Source organism: Xenopus laevis, chromosome 9_10L (genome assembly GCF_017654675.1).
Source record: "Xenopus laevis strain J_2021 chromosome 9_10L, Xenopus_laevis_v10.1, whole genome shotgun sequence".
NCBI lineage: Eukaryota > Metazoa > Chordata > Amphibia > Anura > Pipidae > Xenopus > Xenopus laevis.
In genome coordinates this window covers 30,224,247-30,238,928 of record NC_054387.1, presented here as the reverse complement: position 1 = coordinate 30,238,928, position 14,682 = coordinate 30,224,247, and the positions used below count along the sequence as shown (strand labels likewise).

At 38.4% G+C, this 14,682-nt stretch overlaps 1 protein-coding gene across 1 annotated transcript in view; it reads left to right on the top strand.

Moving 5' to 3' along the window:
- The window catches only part of LOC108701790 (carbonic anhydrase-related protein 10), a 178,369-nt gene that overhangs the window by 77,404 nt on the left and 86,283 nt on the right, over positions 1–14,682 (top strand). Inside the window, exon 3 of the mRNA XM_041576218.1 lies at positions 8,832–8,974. Coding sequence (XP_041432152.1) covers positions 8,832–8,974 — 143 coding nt within the window. The remainder of the gene's footprint in view (positions 1–8,831; positions 8,975–14,682) is intronic.

The window sequence follows — 14,682 nt, the reverse complement described above, 5'->3', positions numbered from 1 at the left end:
ACACAGCGCCATCTTTTGGTTATATGAAAGAATAACAGTGACTGCAATATCACACAGCGCCCTCTGTTGGTTATATGAAAGAATAACAGTGATGGCAATATCAAACAGCACCCTCTGCACATTGTAGTGGGACAGTGGGACAATGCACACAGTAATCCCTTTGGCAATTCTCTGTCACCATCAACTTTGCAAAGAAGTCCAGTTGATCGCTGGGGGGGTCGCTTTGGCAGAATGTGCGCTGCTGAGAGACAGGGCTGTAGTTGTGTCTAGGCTTATACTAGAGTCAATAAGTTTTCCCAGTTTTCGTAGGTAAAATTAGGTACCTCGGCTTATACTCGGGTCGGCTTATACTCGAGTATATACGGTAATAGTATAATCAGAGTTCTTTGAGCCCTCCTAGGTGAGAGGTCCTCAACCTGGTTTAGCAAAATTACCAAGGGGTCCATTGGAAGGACTAAATCAGTTTGGAGATTTATATTAGATTATTTATTAAGCACACAGTGATCTTACTGTTCTTTGCACCCATGATAACCAAACAAATCAGGAACTGTCTGCATATTTAGTTACACTGAAGACTTTATTTTCAAAGGTTCACTCCATGAAAATTAAACATTAACCTTCTCACTCTGGCTCCTTTGATCACTTAATTCACTTCCATTCTCACAATACATCTTCCCAGAGGCAACAACAGATGTTCCTTTTAAAACCCCACACATAAATGAAGTGCGCTAAAATGTATTTCATTTAGTGTCAAATATGGTAAGCAGAAGACTTATCAGAAGTTTATTATGTGTGTAAATTCAACATTGGGAATTCTCATTACAATGACAAAAACACAGTCTAGCTGGAGGCCAATCTGGCTTTTACCACTTTGGGACAACTCGCATAAACCAGGATACTGCTGCATTACACAGAGTACCTTTAGATGAAGCCGATACCTTCATTATCTGACATCAGGGCCGGAACTAGGGGTAGGCAGAGTAGGCACGTGCCTAGGGCGCAAAGCTTTGGGGGCGCCCGTCACGTACCTTTAAGTGCTGCCTACCCCTGTCCAGTCTGCCGTTCTGTTCCGTGTACACATGCGCCTAACTGGCATCAGGGTTGCGTGCGTCCTGTTCTATGTGCGCATGCGCCCATCTTACAGCAGGGTGGCGTGCACTGTGAGACTGCTTCCAGCGCACATGCGTGCGCTTAAGTATGCGTGCGGTCACGTATGTGCGCGCACAGTGAAGGGGGGTGACGCAGCTGCCCACTTGCCTGGGCGCCCGGCCCATCTGGCCCGGCTCTGTCTGACATATTAGAAAATATATAGATAATAAATTTGATAATTAGTGTCACTCATCTGAATGATTTTGATATTGTGAAAAACAATTGAGGCATTAATCAATACAGTGTTCGAAGCTTAAAGGGGTTCTAAAGGCAACATTTTAAACATTTTTATGTCATATGCACCTGTTTTGCAAAAATTCGTTATTATTATGAAGCAATTCTTCTTAGAACCCCGCACTGGAAAGTGATTTGCTAAATTGCCAGTAGTATAGTTTGAAAAATATGCTTGTCCATTAAGTTTAAGTTTCGGTCCAAATCAAATCTGTGTAACTGCTAGCTGAATGTATCTCCATTTTGAAAAAAATCTTCTCGACTCCAAGATGTCAAACCGTGTACTAGTGATGTGCAGGTCGAGAAAAACTCGACCCGCACCCAAACCTGTCTGACCTTCATTTATAGACCCACGCCCGCCTGTCCTATCACAAAAGGGACAGTGGAGCAGTCACGCACCTATAAAACTGGAAGCCGGCAGTGTAAACTCAACCTGCACCCATCTATCACCTGCAAACAGCAAAGCAAGGTCCTGAACCCTGCGGGTCCCATAGGTATCGGGTCTGCCCTCACATCACTACAATGTACCCTTTCTTAAAGCTATATCACCCATTCAGCACCTCTTCAGCCTAGGCCTAGAGCTGCAGTTTTATTTGTCATATTGTTCATTAAATATGGGGATCTTTAAAAGACTTGCACTTCAGATAGCTTTGAGATTAAAGCGCGGATCGATGAGACACATGGGATGTCTTACTGTGCTGAGCCAACAGTGTTTTGTTAGCATGCCACAGACAGAGTGATTTTTAACTGCTCCTGCAGTTTGCTATGAAATAGATAGAAAGAGTTATAATACAATTAACTTTCTTGTGAATTTTGAAATGTTCTGTTCTGGATTATAGCAGAAACAAGTTCCATTTTATAGGATTGATACAGGTGTGTCTTATATGCAATAAATAAAACACAAGTAGCTTTTTATTAAGCGCAAAGTTTTCTGCACTGCTGCCTTGGGTTCGATAATCACCAAGCTTTGTATGCTCTCCCTGCATTTGCATGTGGGTTTCCCCTAGGTATTATGAATCCTTCGGCCACTGCAAAATAATAGCAGTTTAATTGGCTATTTATAAAACAAACTGGATAAATGTGTTGGTGCTATATAAAAATAAAAGGATACAAATAATATTTACATCACAGCTTCGCTGATCGAATCTCCCTTTCCATCCATTAATTCATAGGGAATCAACTCTGATGCCACAGAAATATTTATGAAACAGTGAAAAGGTGTGTGAATTAAGGCATAATGCCTTGATCCTAACAAACTGCAATCTATTCATAAAAGTAGTTGGCAAGAGAATTTTTCCAAAGAAATGTAATCTGGGCTGTGGGCGAACAGAAGGAAATTACAGGAGAGCTGTCAAATGTGTACTCTCCTAGAGTTAATGTGATGCAGTGAAACAAAGGGATTCTGTTGTGATTTTTATAGTTTTTATAACTAAATTACACTGTGTACATTGCACATAATTTATTCTACTATTTCATTTTTTATTCTTGAGCTAATGAATTTTTTTTTTTTTACGTTGTATTATTGGTGTGAAGGCAGCCATCTCAGGTCATTTTGCCTGATCCTGTGCTTTCAGAAAGTTAGGCAGTGCAAAAATAAGTCATTCCAAGCTCACCATCTGTGTTTGGAGAGGCTGCATGGTCCTCAGGCATTCTTGAAACCTAAGCTTTCAGATAAGCTATTGTTTCTCCTACTGAATGTAACTGGGGGAATCCCAAGTTGGTTTAACTGAACTTGGATTTTTACTATTGAGTGCTGTCCTTATATTTACTACTAGGTGGGGATTGAGAGCATGTTTAGCAATGCATGTGTCAGGAAGCTGTTATCATGTTACCATTGTTCTGTTGCTAGGCCTCTGGGGGAGGGGGGAGATGCAGAGGATGATATCACTCCAACTTACAGAGCATAAGTAAAGAGTGACTGATGTTTACACAAGTCACATGACTGAGGGCACCTACAAAACTAAGAATATGTCTAGCCCCATGTCAAATTTCAAAATCAAATATAAAAAAATCTGTTTGCTCTTTTGAAAAATAGTTTTAAATGCAGGATTCTTCTGGTGGAGCACTATGATACATTTTGCAAAAAAACATTTTCCCATTACAAAATCCCTTTAAGATTCAACAGCAAGTAGAAGAAAATGTTGTATTCACTTTGGAGGGATTGTATCTGTAGATGTACAGTCTTTAAGTTCCATTTATCTTTTCTGGTCTTGTGTGCAAAAGATTGTGCTGGGAAGTGATGTATATAGTTGTTTCACAGGAAGAATATGTTTTTAAGTGTGATTTGAACATTAGAGCGCTCATGTACTAAAATGGTAAACCTGCCCAAAATGCCCCTTGCCACAATTTTTGTCTGCACACTATTCTCAAATACAAATATTTGTTCCTGTCTATTAATGGCACACTGGCAGCAGCACCGTTTAAGAGTGGCACATTTTGGTATTTTGTGAATCTTTACATGGTTTCCTTAATTTTCAGTTGAAGTGAACCCGTCAATTTCATTCATCACTTTTTTATTCCAGGGCTGCAGGGCAGGAGTTTTTTGACCACTGAATGATTATGCTGCCCACATGACCTTGTGGTCAGTCAGTTTCAAATGTTGCATATAAGTGTCTGCATTGCATATCCAATCAGCTGATGTACTGATTTGCAGTCTACAGTTTATTTGTATTTCTATTGCCTGAGCTAATTATTATTCTCCACAAATGTCTGTGGTTTATGTATCTTTTAATTTATATTGCAGGAATTTTAAATGTTATTAGGTGTTTCCTCCCCCTGCAGTTATCATTTACTGTTATGTTTTCTACTAATTAGAAGCTTATTTTGTCATTACTCAGTTACTGAGTCTAGTCATTTTCTCCTCTCTAGGACAGATAAATGAACAGATTACAATTATGGTGAAGTGCTAATTGAAGTTATTTGTGTATTTTTACTGCACATTGTATTTAAATGTTCAGGACAGAGTTCACCTAAAGAACCACCCACAAAGATTCACATTTCTTAAAAAACATGAAAGAAATGTATCTTAACAGTGTATGTACTGCACTTACTGAAAATAGTTGTTTTAATTTGCCTTTTATCTATTCTCGTGTTGCTTAAAAATTCCGGAAGCATTTAGTCACTCCTATAGAGCAAATTAAAAAGTCATTGCACATAAGAAGAATCGAACAATGTTCAACGTTATCTACCTTTTAACAAACCCCTTCTTTCTCTTAGCACCTGCACTTGAGCAGCTCATTATCAGAGGGCTTCTCAATGGACACTTAGTTTTATCAGGTCCTCCAGTGTTCTGGGGGACAAGTTGTCATAGAAAGTGTTTTTCTAGTCATCAGAAATAACAAAATCCATACATATTTCATAATTTAAACAAAGTCAATAAGTATGTTCAGCACAATCCCTATTCATTGAGTTCATGTTAAAATAATGAGGCATTGGACCCAGATGAAGCATTCAAGCGAAATGCACATTGGTCTTAGTGGCACGTATGGACCAAGCATGGTGGATAGTTTGCACATTTGAAAGTAATGCAGAGGGGGAGTGGAAAAGTGGAGGCAGACTGGAACAGATGGACATGCAAGTATTCACCACTGTGACTGTGTTTGCATAATGGGTAGATAAAACGCGGTGGTAAGCAATATGCAGCTGACATTTTAGCCAAATTACAACATAAGGAGCAATTTGGGTGAATCGACCTGTTTCGCTTCGCTGAAAATTTGCGAAACTGCAACAAAAAATTGCCAAAATACATTGAGGTCTATGGGCGATAACATTTTTGTGACGCGCAACAAATGTTTTTTCAACGTGCAACAATTTTTTCACCCATTGGGTACTGTGGGTGTCATTTTCTTCTGCAAAACTTTTGGCAAAAAATTTTGCTCATCACTAGACAGCTGAGAGAGAATAAAATTCGGTGTATGCAGAATCCCCTGGGAGACCCCCTGACTTGGATGGATTATATTCTCAAACTAGCCTTGGTAACTAGTACCCTGGTCTTGAGGGCAGAATCACCTGTGGCTGGAAGAATGGTTCTTTGGAGCATGTTTACTTACGTTGGGAGATAAATATCTCCAGAGATCTGCCTATTTGTTTTTCTGTGCTGTGGAGAGATATTTCTATTCTCTCCCACCAGTAACCCCCTTTTACTGCTGCACATTATCATGTTATATGTTCCCAAGTCTGTAAAACTCTGTGATTCCTTTGTTCGAGGTTCTGACTCTTTGTTAATTTAGAATCCATTGAGCTTGTGTCAGATAAACTCGTGTTTTACCCAGGCCCGGATTTGTGGAGAGGCCACCAAGGCCCAGGCCTAGGGTGGTAAGTTTTTTGGGGGGGCGGCATGCTGCACAAATACACCCACATTGGTTCAGAAACACTGGGAATATGATATTTTTTTAAAATTTACAGTGCACCATTCCTTATTGCTCCGTTCCATGATGATAAAAATTTGACCGAATAAAAGGGAGGGGATGGGGCGACAATGACAGTGGGCCTAAGGGCGCCCACTATGTAAATCCGGCCCTGGTTTTACCTCAAATTATCTCCAGTTCCTGAAATTCCACAGCAACACAGACCAGGTGACACAGAAGTGGTGAGGAGAGACAAGTAGCTGGTCTGCTGATGATCACAAATCTGACCCGTTCCGCCAAAAATTTGCGAAACAAAAAAATGCATTTAAGTCTATGGGCATCAAAAAAAATTTCGTGCAATGTGGCGTGTCAATTTTTTTTTTGATGTGTCAATTTTTTTCACCAATTGAAGTCAATGGCGTAATTTTTTAGGCGAAATGCGGCAATGGTCCCTGTTTAGACCATAACTGTGACTCAGAGTGGTACACCACTCAGAGGTCCGCTTTAAATGTGTGCTTTACTGTTTTTATGTATGTATGTATGTATGTATGTATGTATGTATGTATGTATGTATTTTGGAGATGCTTTAATAGATAGCTGCACAAATAAAAGTTTCAATATAATGGATTAGTATTTTCTACCTTTTGCTTGCTTTTGTTGAATACACAACATTATATATTATTATATATTATAAATAATTCTAATATCAAATCTTAAAGGGGCAACTATAATATAATGAGTATCAAAATTGTTTAGCATACACCACTTTAGAGAAAACAAATGTCTTTAACTATGCCATCCAAAGGAATCAGCAAGATTATTGGTGCCCCATCTTGTCCAAGGGATGCAGACACAATGACATGCTAGCTAACAGTGAATCTTTTGTAAGCCTCGTATCAGCACACCAACTATAAGAATGAGATATATGATTCAGAAACCCATTAAACAGAAACCTCAAAAACACAGAAATATCTTTTTTTATGAATTATTTCTTTTACGGATGGTTTTGCACTGACCTTCTCAATAGCAATAATGGTGCTAGGTAAAAAAGTACTTCATTTAAACGTTGAGAATGGGGAACCTAAAAATATAACAAAAACAGGTGTCATTGTTTATACCAGTTTAGCAAACACAATGTACTTTTTTTTCAGCAATGTACAAACAGTTTAAATTGTTTTCTGTAAAATACAGAACGGGCGTATGGATCGTGTAATGAAATGTTTTCATGGTTCACTGCTCAGCATTTTGAAATTTAATTGGTTTTAGCAGGTGAAGACATTAGACTTGTGCTCTTTTGGACATGCTTCATTAGACTGGGAAAACAACTTCACAATTAGTGGATCTTAATGAAGCCAACCTGCTGTCATTAATTTCTACATATGTGCAACACCTACTAATTGACTTTCTTGTAGAAAATATTTGTTTACACATTTTAGTGTTATTTCTTCAAATGATCATCCAGTTTTAGCTTTTAGCCCTAGGCCAAAATAAGTTGTATGTATAGCATAGTGGTGCAGTGATTAGCATTGCTGGGGTCTTGGGTGCATTTCTGTCCATAACATTTTCATGTTGCAGCACAAGGGTGAACACTGGTGTGATACAGGTATATGATCTATTATCCAGAATGGTTAGGACGGGGGGTTTTCTGTGTAAGGGATCTTTTCATAATTCAAATTTTCATATTTTAAGTCAGCTAAAAATCATTTAAACAATTAGGCTAGGACTCCACGAGCGATTTTGTTGTGATCCGACGGTCTGCGGCAAAACGCATGCGACTTGTTGAATGCGAAAAAAATAAGGTAAGAGATAGAATTGTCGCATGGTGTCACAGCGTTGATTCAACGCGTTCCGACGCAACGCGACTGTCTGATGCAGACGCTGCGCGTGCCAATTCTATCTCTGACCTTATTTTTGTCTCATTTTTGTCTTTTGTCGCAGTGCCGGATCGCGACAAAATCGTTCGTGGAGTCCTACCCTTAAAACACACTCAATAAATATTGCCACCACAATGGATTCATCCAGAATGCTCAGGACCTGGGGTTTTCCAGTTAACGGATCTTCATAACTTACGTCTACTAGAAAATCATGTAAACATTAAATAACCCTAATAGGCTGGTTTTGCTTTCAATAAAGATTAATTATATCTTAGATTGGATCAAGTACAAGGTACTGTGTTAATATTAGATTGAAAAAGGAAATCATTTTCAAAAAAATATGCATTATTTGGATATAATGGAGACGGCCTTTCCGTAATTTGAGCTTTCTGGACAACGGGTTTTCATATAAGGGATCCTATAACTGTACAAGGTACTGTTTTATTACTACAGTGAAAAATATATTTAATTATTTGCTAAAATTTGGACAAAATAGAGTCTATAGTAGGTGGCCTTTCCATAATTCAGAGCTTTCCAGATAATGGGGTTTTTGAATAAGGGATCCCACACCTGCACTTTACTCCTGGGTTCAATTCCAAGCATGGCAATATCAGCATTTAGTTTGTAGGTGTTGATGGGATGTCACAATGCGAGTGCCAACTTCATCTGCATTATTTAGTACCTAGCTCATGGTAGACTTTGTGTCATATTTATTAAAATTCATGACAACACTAAGATTTTACTTTTCATAAAACATTCTCAAATCTCAAATGAGATTAATCACAAATTATTTAATCATGATCACCTAAAGTCAAGGAAAAAAACTAACACAGCAGAACAACATGCTTGAATGCTGAAGACACAGATCCCATTGACGTTGATGATATTTCAACAGATTTCAAGGGATTAACTACCTTCCATCACCCCCCTCACCTCTCCATCCACTGTGTATTAGACAGAAAGATGCCCCTTAAAAAAAACCTGAGCCTAAAATAAAGAGCATTATCTTTTGCCCGTTCCTATTCTCTTCCAGTCTCTTCAATGACACCAAGCCTGCCAGAGCGTGCACAGTTGGGTCTAGTCAGGAATCTGCTTTAACTGCGCATGCTCCCCGTAGGCTTTGTGTTGGCAAAGAAAGTTTCTTTCTGCAGTTTTACATGTCAGTTATTCAACTTTTGCATGCTTTTAAATATTAAATGCTAATAAATTCTCATAATTCATTTTTTTTCAGTACCTTCCTTTTGGGGCTTGGTAAATTCAGCCTGGAATCTTTGTGCTGTTGGGAAGAGACAGTCCCCTGTCAACATAGAAACCAGCCATATGATTTTTGATCCATTCTTAACGCCACTGCGTATAAACACTGGTGGGCGGAAGGTAAGATGTTCTTAAATATACAGATTCTTTTTAACATTTCTATATAAAATTAATGTGTATTTTTCTGTTTAAATGTAAAGAGCGTTAATGTACTCAAATCATCTGTAAAGAACCTGTAGTCTGATTTTTCTGTCCCTATAAGATTGGTTGTATCAGTGTATCGCCCTCTAGCTTGCTAAGCAGCACCAGGATAAAAGTACAACTGCCTTGCAAATAGGCATGCTACCTGTACAGTTTGCACATAGGCTGTCCTGTTCAAAACTGCTTGTTTGGATTTTCGGATTTCTGAAACCAGGACAAAACTGCAATATAGCCTGGCCCGGATTTGTGGTAAGGTCACCAAGGCCCAGGCCCAGGGCAGCAGGATTTTAGGGGGTGGCAAGCTGCCCAACCACACCCACATTGGTTCAGAAACACTGAGAATGCGCAGGAGATACAATAGTTTTTAAACTTCCCATGCACCAATCCATATTGCTCCAAGAATTTGGGTGAATAAAGGGGAGGGGACAGGGGTGACGAATGACAGCAGGCTACTTCAGGCCTAGGGGCGCCCTCTATGTAAATCCGGCCTTGAACAAAGCAGGTCTGAAATCTGCCTGATCTCCACCCACCACAATATTGTCCCACCCACTCATGTCATCACTCCATGCAAAAAAAAAAAAACATTGCCCTAATCCTTGACATCACCCCTATGATTTCACTGTCCAGAGTCGGAATGAGGCAACCTTGCTTGAAGATATTTGAAAAGGTTAAATGTCTGACTCGTGTTATTCACAGACACATTGGAATTGTTGACTGCCAGTGGCTGGGGTAGTATTTTCTTATCTCATCGACAAATTTAGTCTGCTTGGCCTGCAAGAGGCAGAGCCAGTTATGTATCCATCTTGTAACTCTTTCTTCCCAAAATAGCATAAATGGAAAGGACAAAGTATAATTTTAGAGGATTAATATATTTAGAAAATAAAAATCAAATCGACTTAACAAGCATATTTTCATTAGCGCACTAAGTGCATTAATAAAGAATTATCTGTGTGTTTCTATGGGTCTTGTAGAGCCCTTTCTTTTGACTAGAACCAAAAATATTTTTGGTGATGCTTCTTTCATTTCAAAAAAAGATATCTTTCCAAAAATGAGTTGCCTCTGTGCAGCAATTGATTGGAAGATGTAAGTTAAGTATCGGCTAGTGACAAACCTACCCAGAGCAATAGTTAAGGAAATGAAGTGATCTAATCCACTACTGTGTCCTGGGACCAGAGGGGTTTTATTTCATCTACTATGCAATACAACTATACTATATGAAGAGCATATAGAACAATTCCACATAAGGGGTAGAGGGATATAGGTGGTTAGAGCAAATTGCATTAATATATTGGTGGTCATAAGGCAGGGGTTATCAACCTTTTTCACATGTGAGCAAGAGTCAGATGCCAAAAAAGGTTCAAGAGCATCATAACCATACAACACTTCCTGGGGGGTGACAAATATGGGTTGTGATTGGCTACTGGTAGCCCCTATATGGACTTGCAGCCTATAGATGGCTTTGTTTGGTAGTGAACATGGTTTTTACATAACAGTTGCCTTCAAGCCAGGAATTAAAAATGAAGGACCTGCTTTGAGTCCACTGGGAACAACATTCAATGTGTCGGTGAGCGACATGTTGCTCATGAGCCACAGGTTGGGGACCACAAGGTCATAAGGTGTCCAAATTTTGTATCATGCCTCTGGTTAACTTCAATAAGTACACTACAGGAGCTATTCGTGCAACTGCCATCACTTTTGACTGAAACATTTTAATGACTGGAAAGGGCACTACAGCATAAACATTGGTATTGGTGCTTTATGTATGGCGAGTTTAAAAGTGTTTTGTGCCTAGTGTTTAATGCATTGTTAGTAAATGAGCCTCAGTTACTTTTAGAAGGAGAATTAAACAACTAATGGTATCATCTGGCAAGCAACATGAAATAGTTAAAAGTCTTTGGGGACTGGTGGTGACTGGTCCACAGAGGGCCCTGTACAATAAATATATATTCCTGTGTGCACTTCAAGGCTACTGTGTTTACAATGGCACATAGTACTCCGATGGGAACATGGTTCCGACTTCTATAATAATATAATATGTGCATATATTGTGGAGTGTAAATTAGTAATTTGTATAATAATGTGTTACCTGGAAACAGTAGATTTCTTAGTATATTGTATTAAATACTGTATTTGTTATGCTACACCTCTACATAGCAAAGAGAAAGAATGTTATAACATTTAGGTCGAAAGGATATTTGGAAAGATTATTTGCTATAAAGGTTATACGTATGCCACTGTGCATTCCCAAAACTTAACTTGATAGGTTTATTGAAGAGTGCAGGTTTAAACAAACACCACAGTCAGAAGAGCAGTGTCAATAACAGCAATGAGATAGAAGATAAAGGGCAGTTTATACATTCTGTTTGCAGAAATATCCCACCGTTTTTATCTCTAAAATCTTAGTGCAAAATATGTATATTTATTTATACAACTGGTAAAAAAAATGACAGAATGTACAAGCACACATTACATTTACATTTGATTTATATCTACCTATGTCCATGACAGATTTTATAAATAAATGATTGAATCTTAAAATCCTGGATGGAGAGGAAATATTCATGTATGAATGTATTGAATCTACATACAATATACTCCATAATGAAGAAGTTGGAGTATACAATGGGGTCACCAGTGGAACAGATATTTATGCTAAGGGTATAAAAATTATGTGACAATGTTTTTTTAATATACACTGACTGGCGTGGCAATGGAAGTAGCCACAGTATTGCTATACACCAATGTGTATATGTTTAAATATTTGCTAAATTTTCAATTTCTGCATTTGCACTTTGTTGGTTATGCTTGTATGATTTGGAAAGGCACAGAAAAGATTTGTATAATGTCTGACTTATCAATAAACAACTATAATGCTGAAACAGTAAATATTTGGATGTGTGATACATAAAGAATAAGAATAATACACTGCTACATGCAATTAGCCTTAATCATTGCCATATGCACGTTTCATGTAATTCATAAATCCAAAGCCAATTTCAGAAATAAGGAGAGGATGTGTTTGATATTTGTCTCAGAGATGCCCCAGCAAGTGAAAAATGAATTTACTTAAATACAGGGGAGACCAAAACCTCTGTTACATGTGAGTTGGACTGTTTATTCAATGTACAGATTGTGTAATCATCCTGGAACATTATACCTAATGGCCAGGGGTCCCTGTAAAAAAGAGTTTGGGAACAACACAACCATGATAAAAGTTCCTGGGGTGGCAAATCAGGGCTGTGATTGGCTAGTTGGTAGCCTTGATTTTATTCAACTAAACATGCCACAAAGTCAGGAATCTAAAAAGAAGCACCTGAGGATTTAAAAGATAAAAGTCCATCATGAGGTATTGATGGGAAAAAATTACATTATATGCTAGTTTCATCTGATTCAGAGAGATGTTATATAAACATGAATATGCTTACATTAAAAAAAGTCAATAAAGCGTCGACACAAAAGAACACACTTAATTAAGGCACATACCATAAGGATTAAAGTTAAAACGTAATCTTTATTGGTACTGTTAAGAATGCCCAGTCAAAACATGGCCACTCAATAGGGTTTCAGAAGCTGGACAGCGGGGGAACAGTAGATGTGTGATTATTTGGATCTTACCAAAGCATTTAATACAGTGACCCACAAGTAGTGAGTAGTGAGGGGGTTCTGTACTGGTCCACATTTATTTAACTTGTTTATGACTTAGGGGAGGGTATTGTAAGTAATGTATCAGTGATGGGCAAATTTCTCCAATTTCGATTCGCCAAAAAATTCTCTAATTTCCGGTGAAATTCGCGAAACAGTGAAAAATTTGTGAAAGAAGAATTTTGACACCGGCGACAATTACAACGCTGGTGACAATTCTGACGGAGTCCAAATTGTCAAATTTGAGCGCCAATTTTGCGAATTTATTCACCGGCGGCAAAACACGGAAATTCGCTCCCAATTTGCACCTGCCGAATGAATTCGGCCATCACTATAATGTATCAGTGCTTGAAAGTGACACAAAACTATGCAGCCCAATTAATTCTATCCAGCAGATAGCAGGATCCTGACAAACTGTCTGGGAGGCTAAGTGGCGATTGAATGTCGATAAATGTAAAGTCATGCACCTGGGATGTAAAAATATTCAAGACGCATATTAATGAGATTGCACTAGGCAAATCCACAATAAAAAAATACATGGAGTCCTTGTAGAAAATAAACTTGGTAGTGTCAGAACCCAGTTGTGATAATACCTTGGAGGCGACTCGCCTGTGGGGACGCCGGCACCTCCTCTCTTGCATGCCACTTCTTAGACTGATGCACGCCACTCATGTGAGTCCTTTAGCTGCACACAATTCCTTACTGCCCAATGTAGGTCTATTCTAGATAGTTCCTGGGTGTGCTTATTAGGGATGGGCGAATTTGAATTTTGTCAAAAATTCGCCACCGGCAAAATGTCGCAGACACCCATTAAAGTCTATGGGTGTCAAAAAATTTTTGTTGCGTGGCCATACAAGTCTATGGGCGTCATTTTTTCGGCGAAACAAGGCGAAAAAATTCGCCCATCCCTACTTATTGTCAATAACTCTTCCCTGACCCTTGCCTGTCACTGACCATTGCTGTACCACTGCCTGATCGGACTTTTGGCCATTTTCGGACTACAATTCGGGATCCTGATTCTGAGTGAACTGCGACCGGAACCTAGCATTTGTTCTTAGTTTTGGGATACAGAACATGACACCAGTCCAAAACTGTCTCCAGATGTGATAATGGACTTTATATAAGTTTTACTTATGGTTACTCAAGATAAAGGTTAAATTTCCACCAAATACAGCTATTAGAGTCATGTAAAATTATTAAAGTCTAGTGCCCACCTACTATCAGCATGAACCCAAGCAAAATGCTAGACTAGAAGCCCATAGATTGCACTTTTTATCAGGCTGTTTAAACAGTGCTTTACAGAGAATATACATCTCTTAGATCAGTCTGTGTCCCTGTGGAGTTTATAATCTAAGAAAGTGGAGTCAAATTTATCAGGGCCCAATTAACCGACCTTTGTGTTTTTGGATTGTAGGGATATACTCATGCAAATACTGAGAGAACACACAAACACCTTGCAGATAGTGCCCAACCCAAAATCCAACTGCAGCACAACAAGGAAGAAGTGATAGGCCACTGAGCTGCCCACATTTTTAATGTGCATTGCTTATTACACTGGGAAAGCAAACACACCAGGGGCAAATTTTTTTTTTTTTTAAATGGGAAATTTAAATTCCAACACAAGTCAATTGACTGGGAAGGAACTTTATAAAGCATGAAGTTTTGCGGATATCACAAAAATATATTTTTATTGACAAAGAAAAGCTTAGAAAAATGCCAGTGCTAAATTATTTACTTGGTAATGTAATAAAACATTGAAAGTTTGCCCTCATCGAGTAAACCATGGCAATCAATAATGACCAGTAAATGCTAACAGCGGATTACTTTGGTTTACCAGACAAATAGCAAATTTAAGAATATTAATTACTTAACCCCATAAATAGAATGTTTATTTCACTAAAGCATACAAAATTGTGATTTTATGATTGTAGCTATAATTTGTATACTCTTGTTAAAGATATGATATCCAACAAAATATCTGTTTC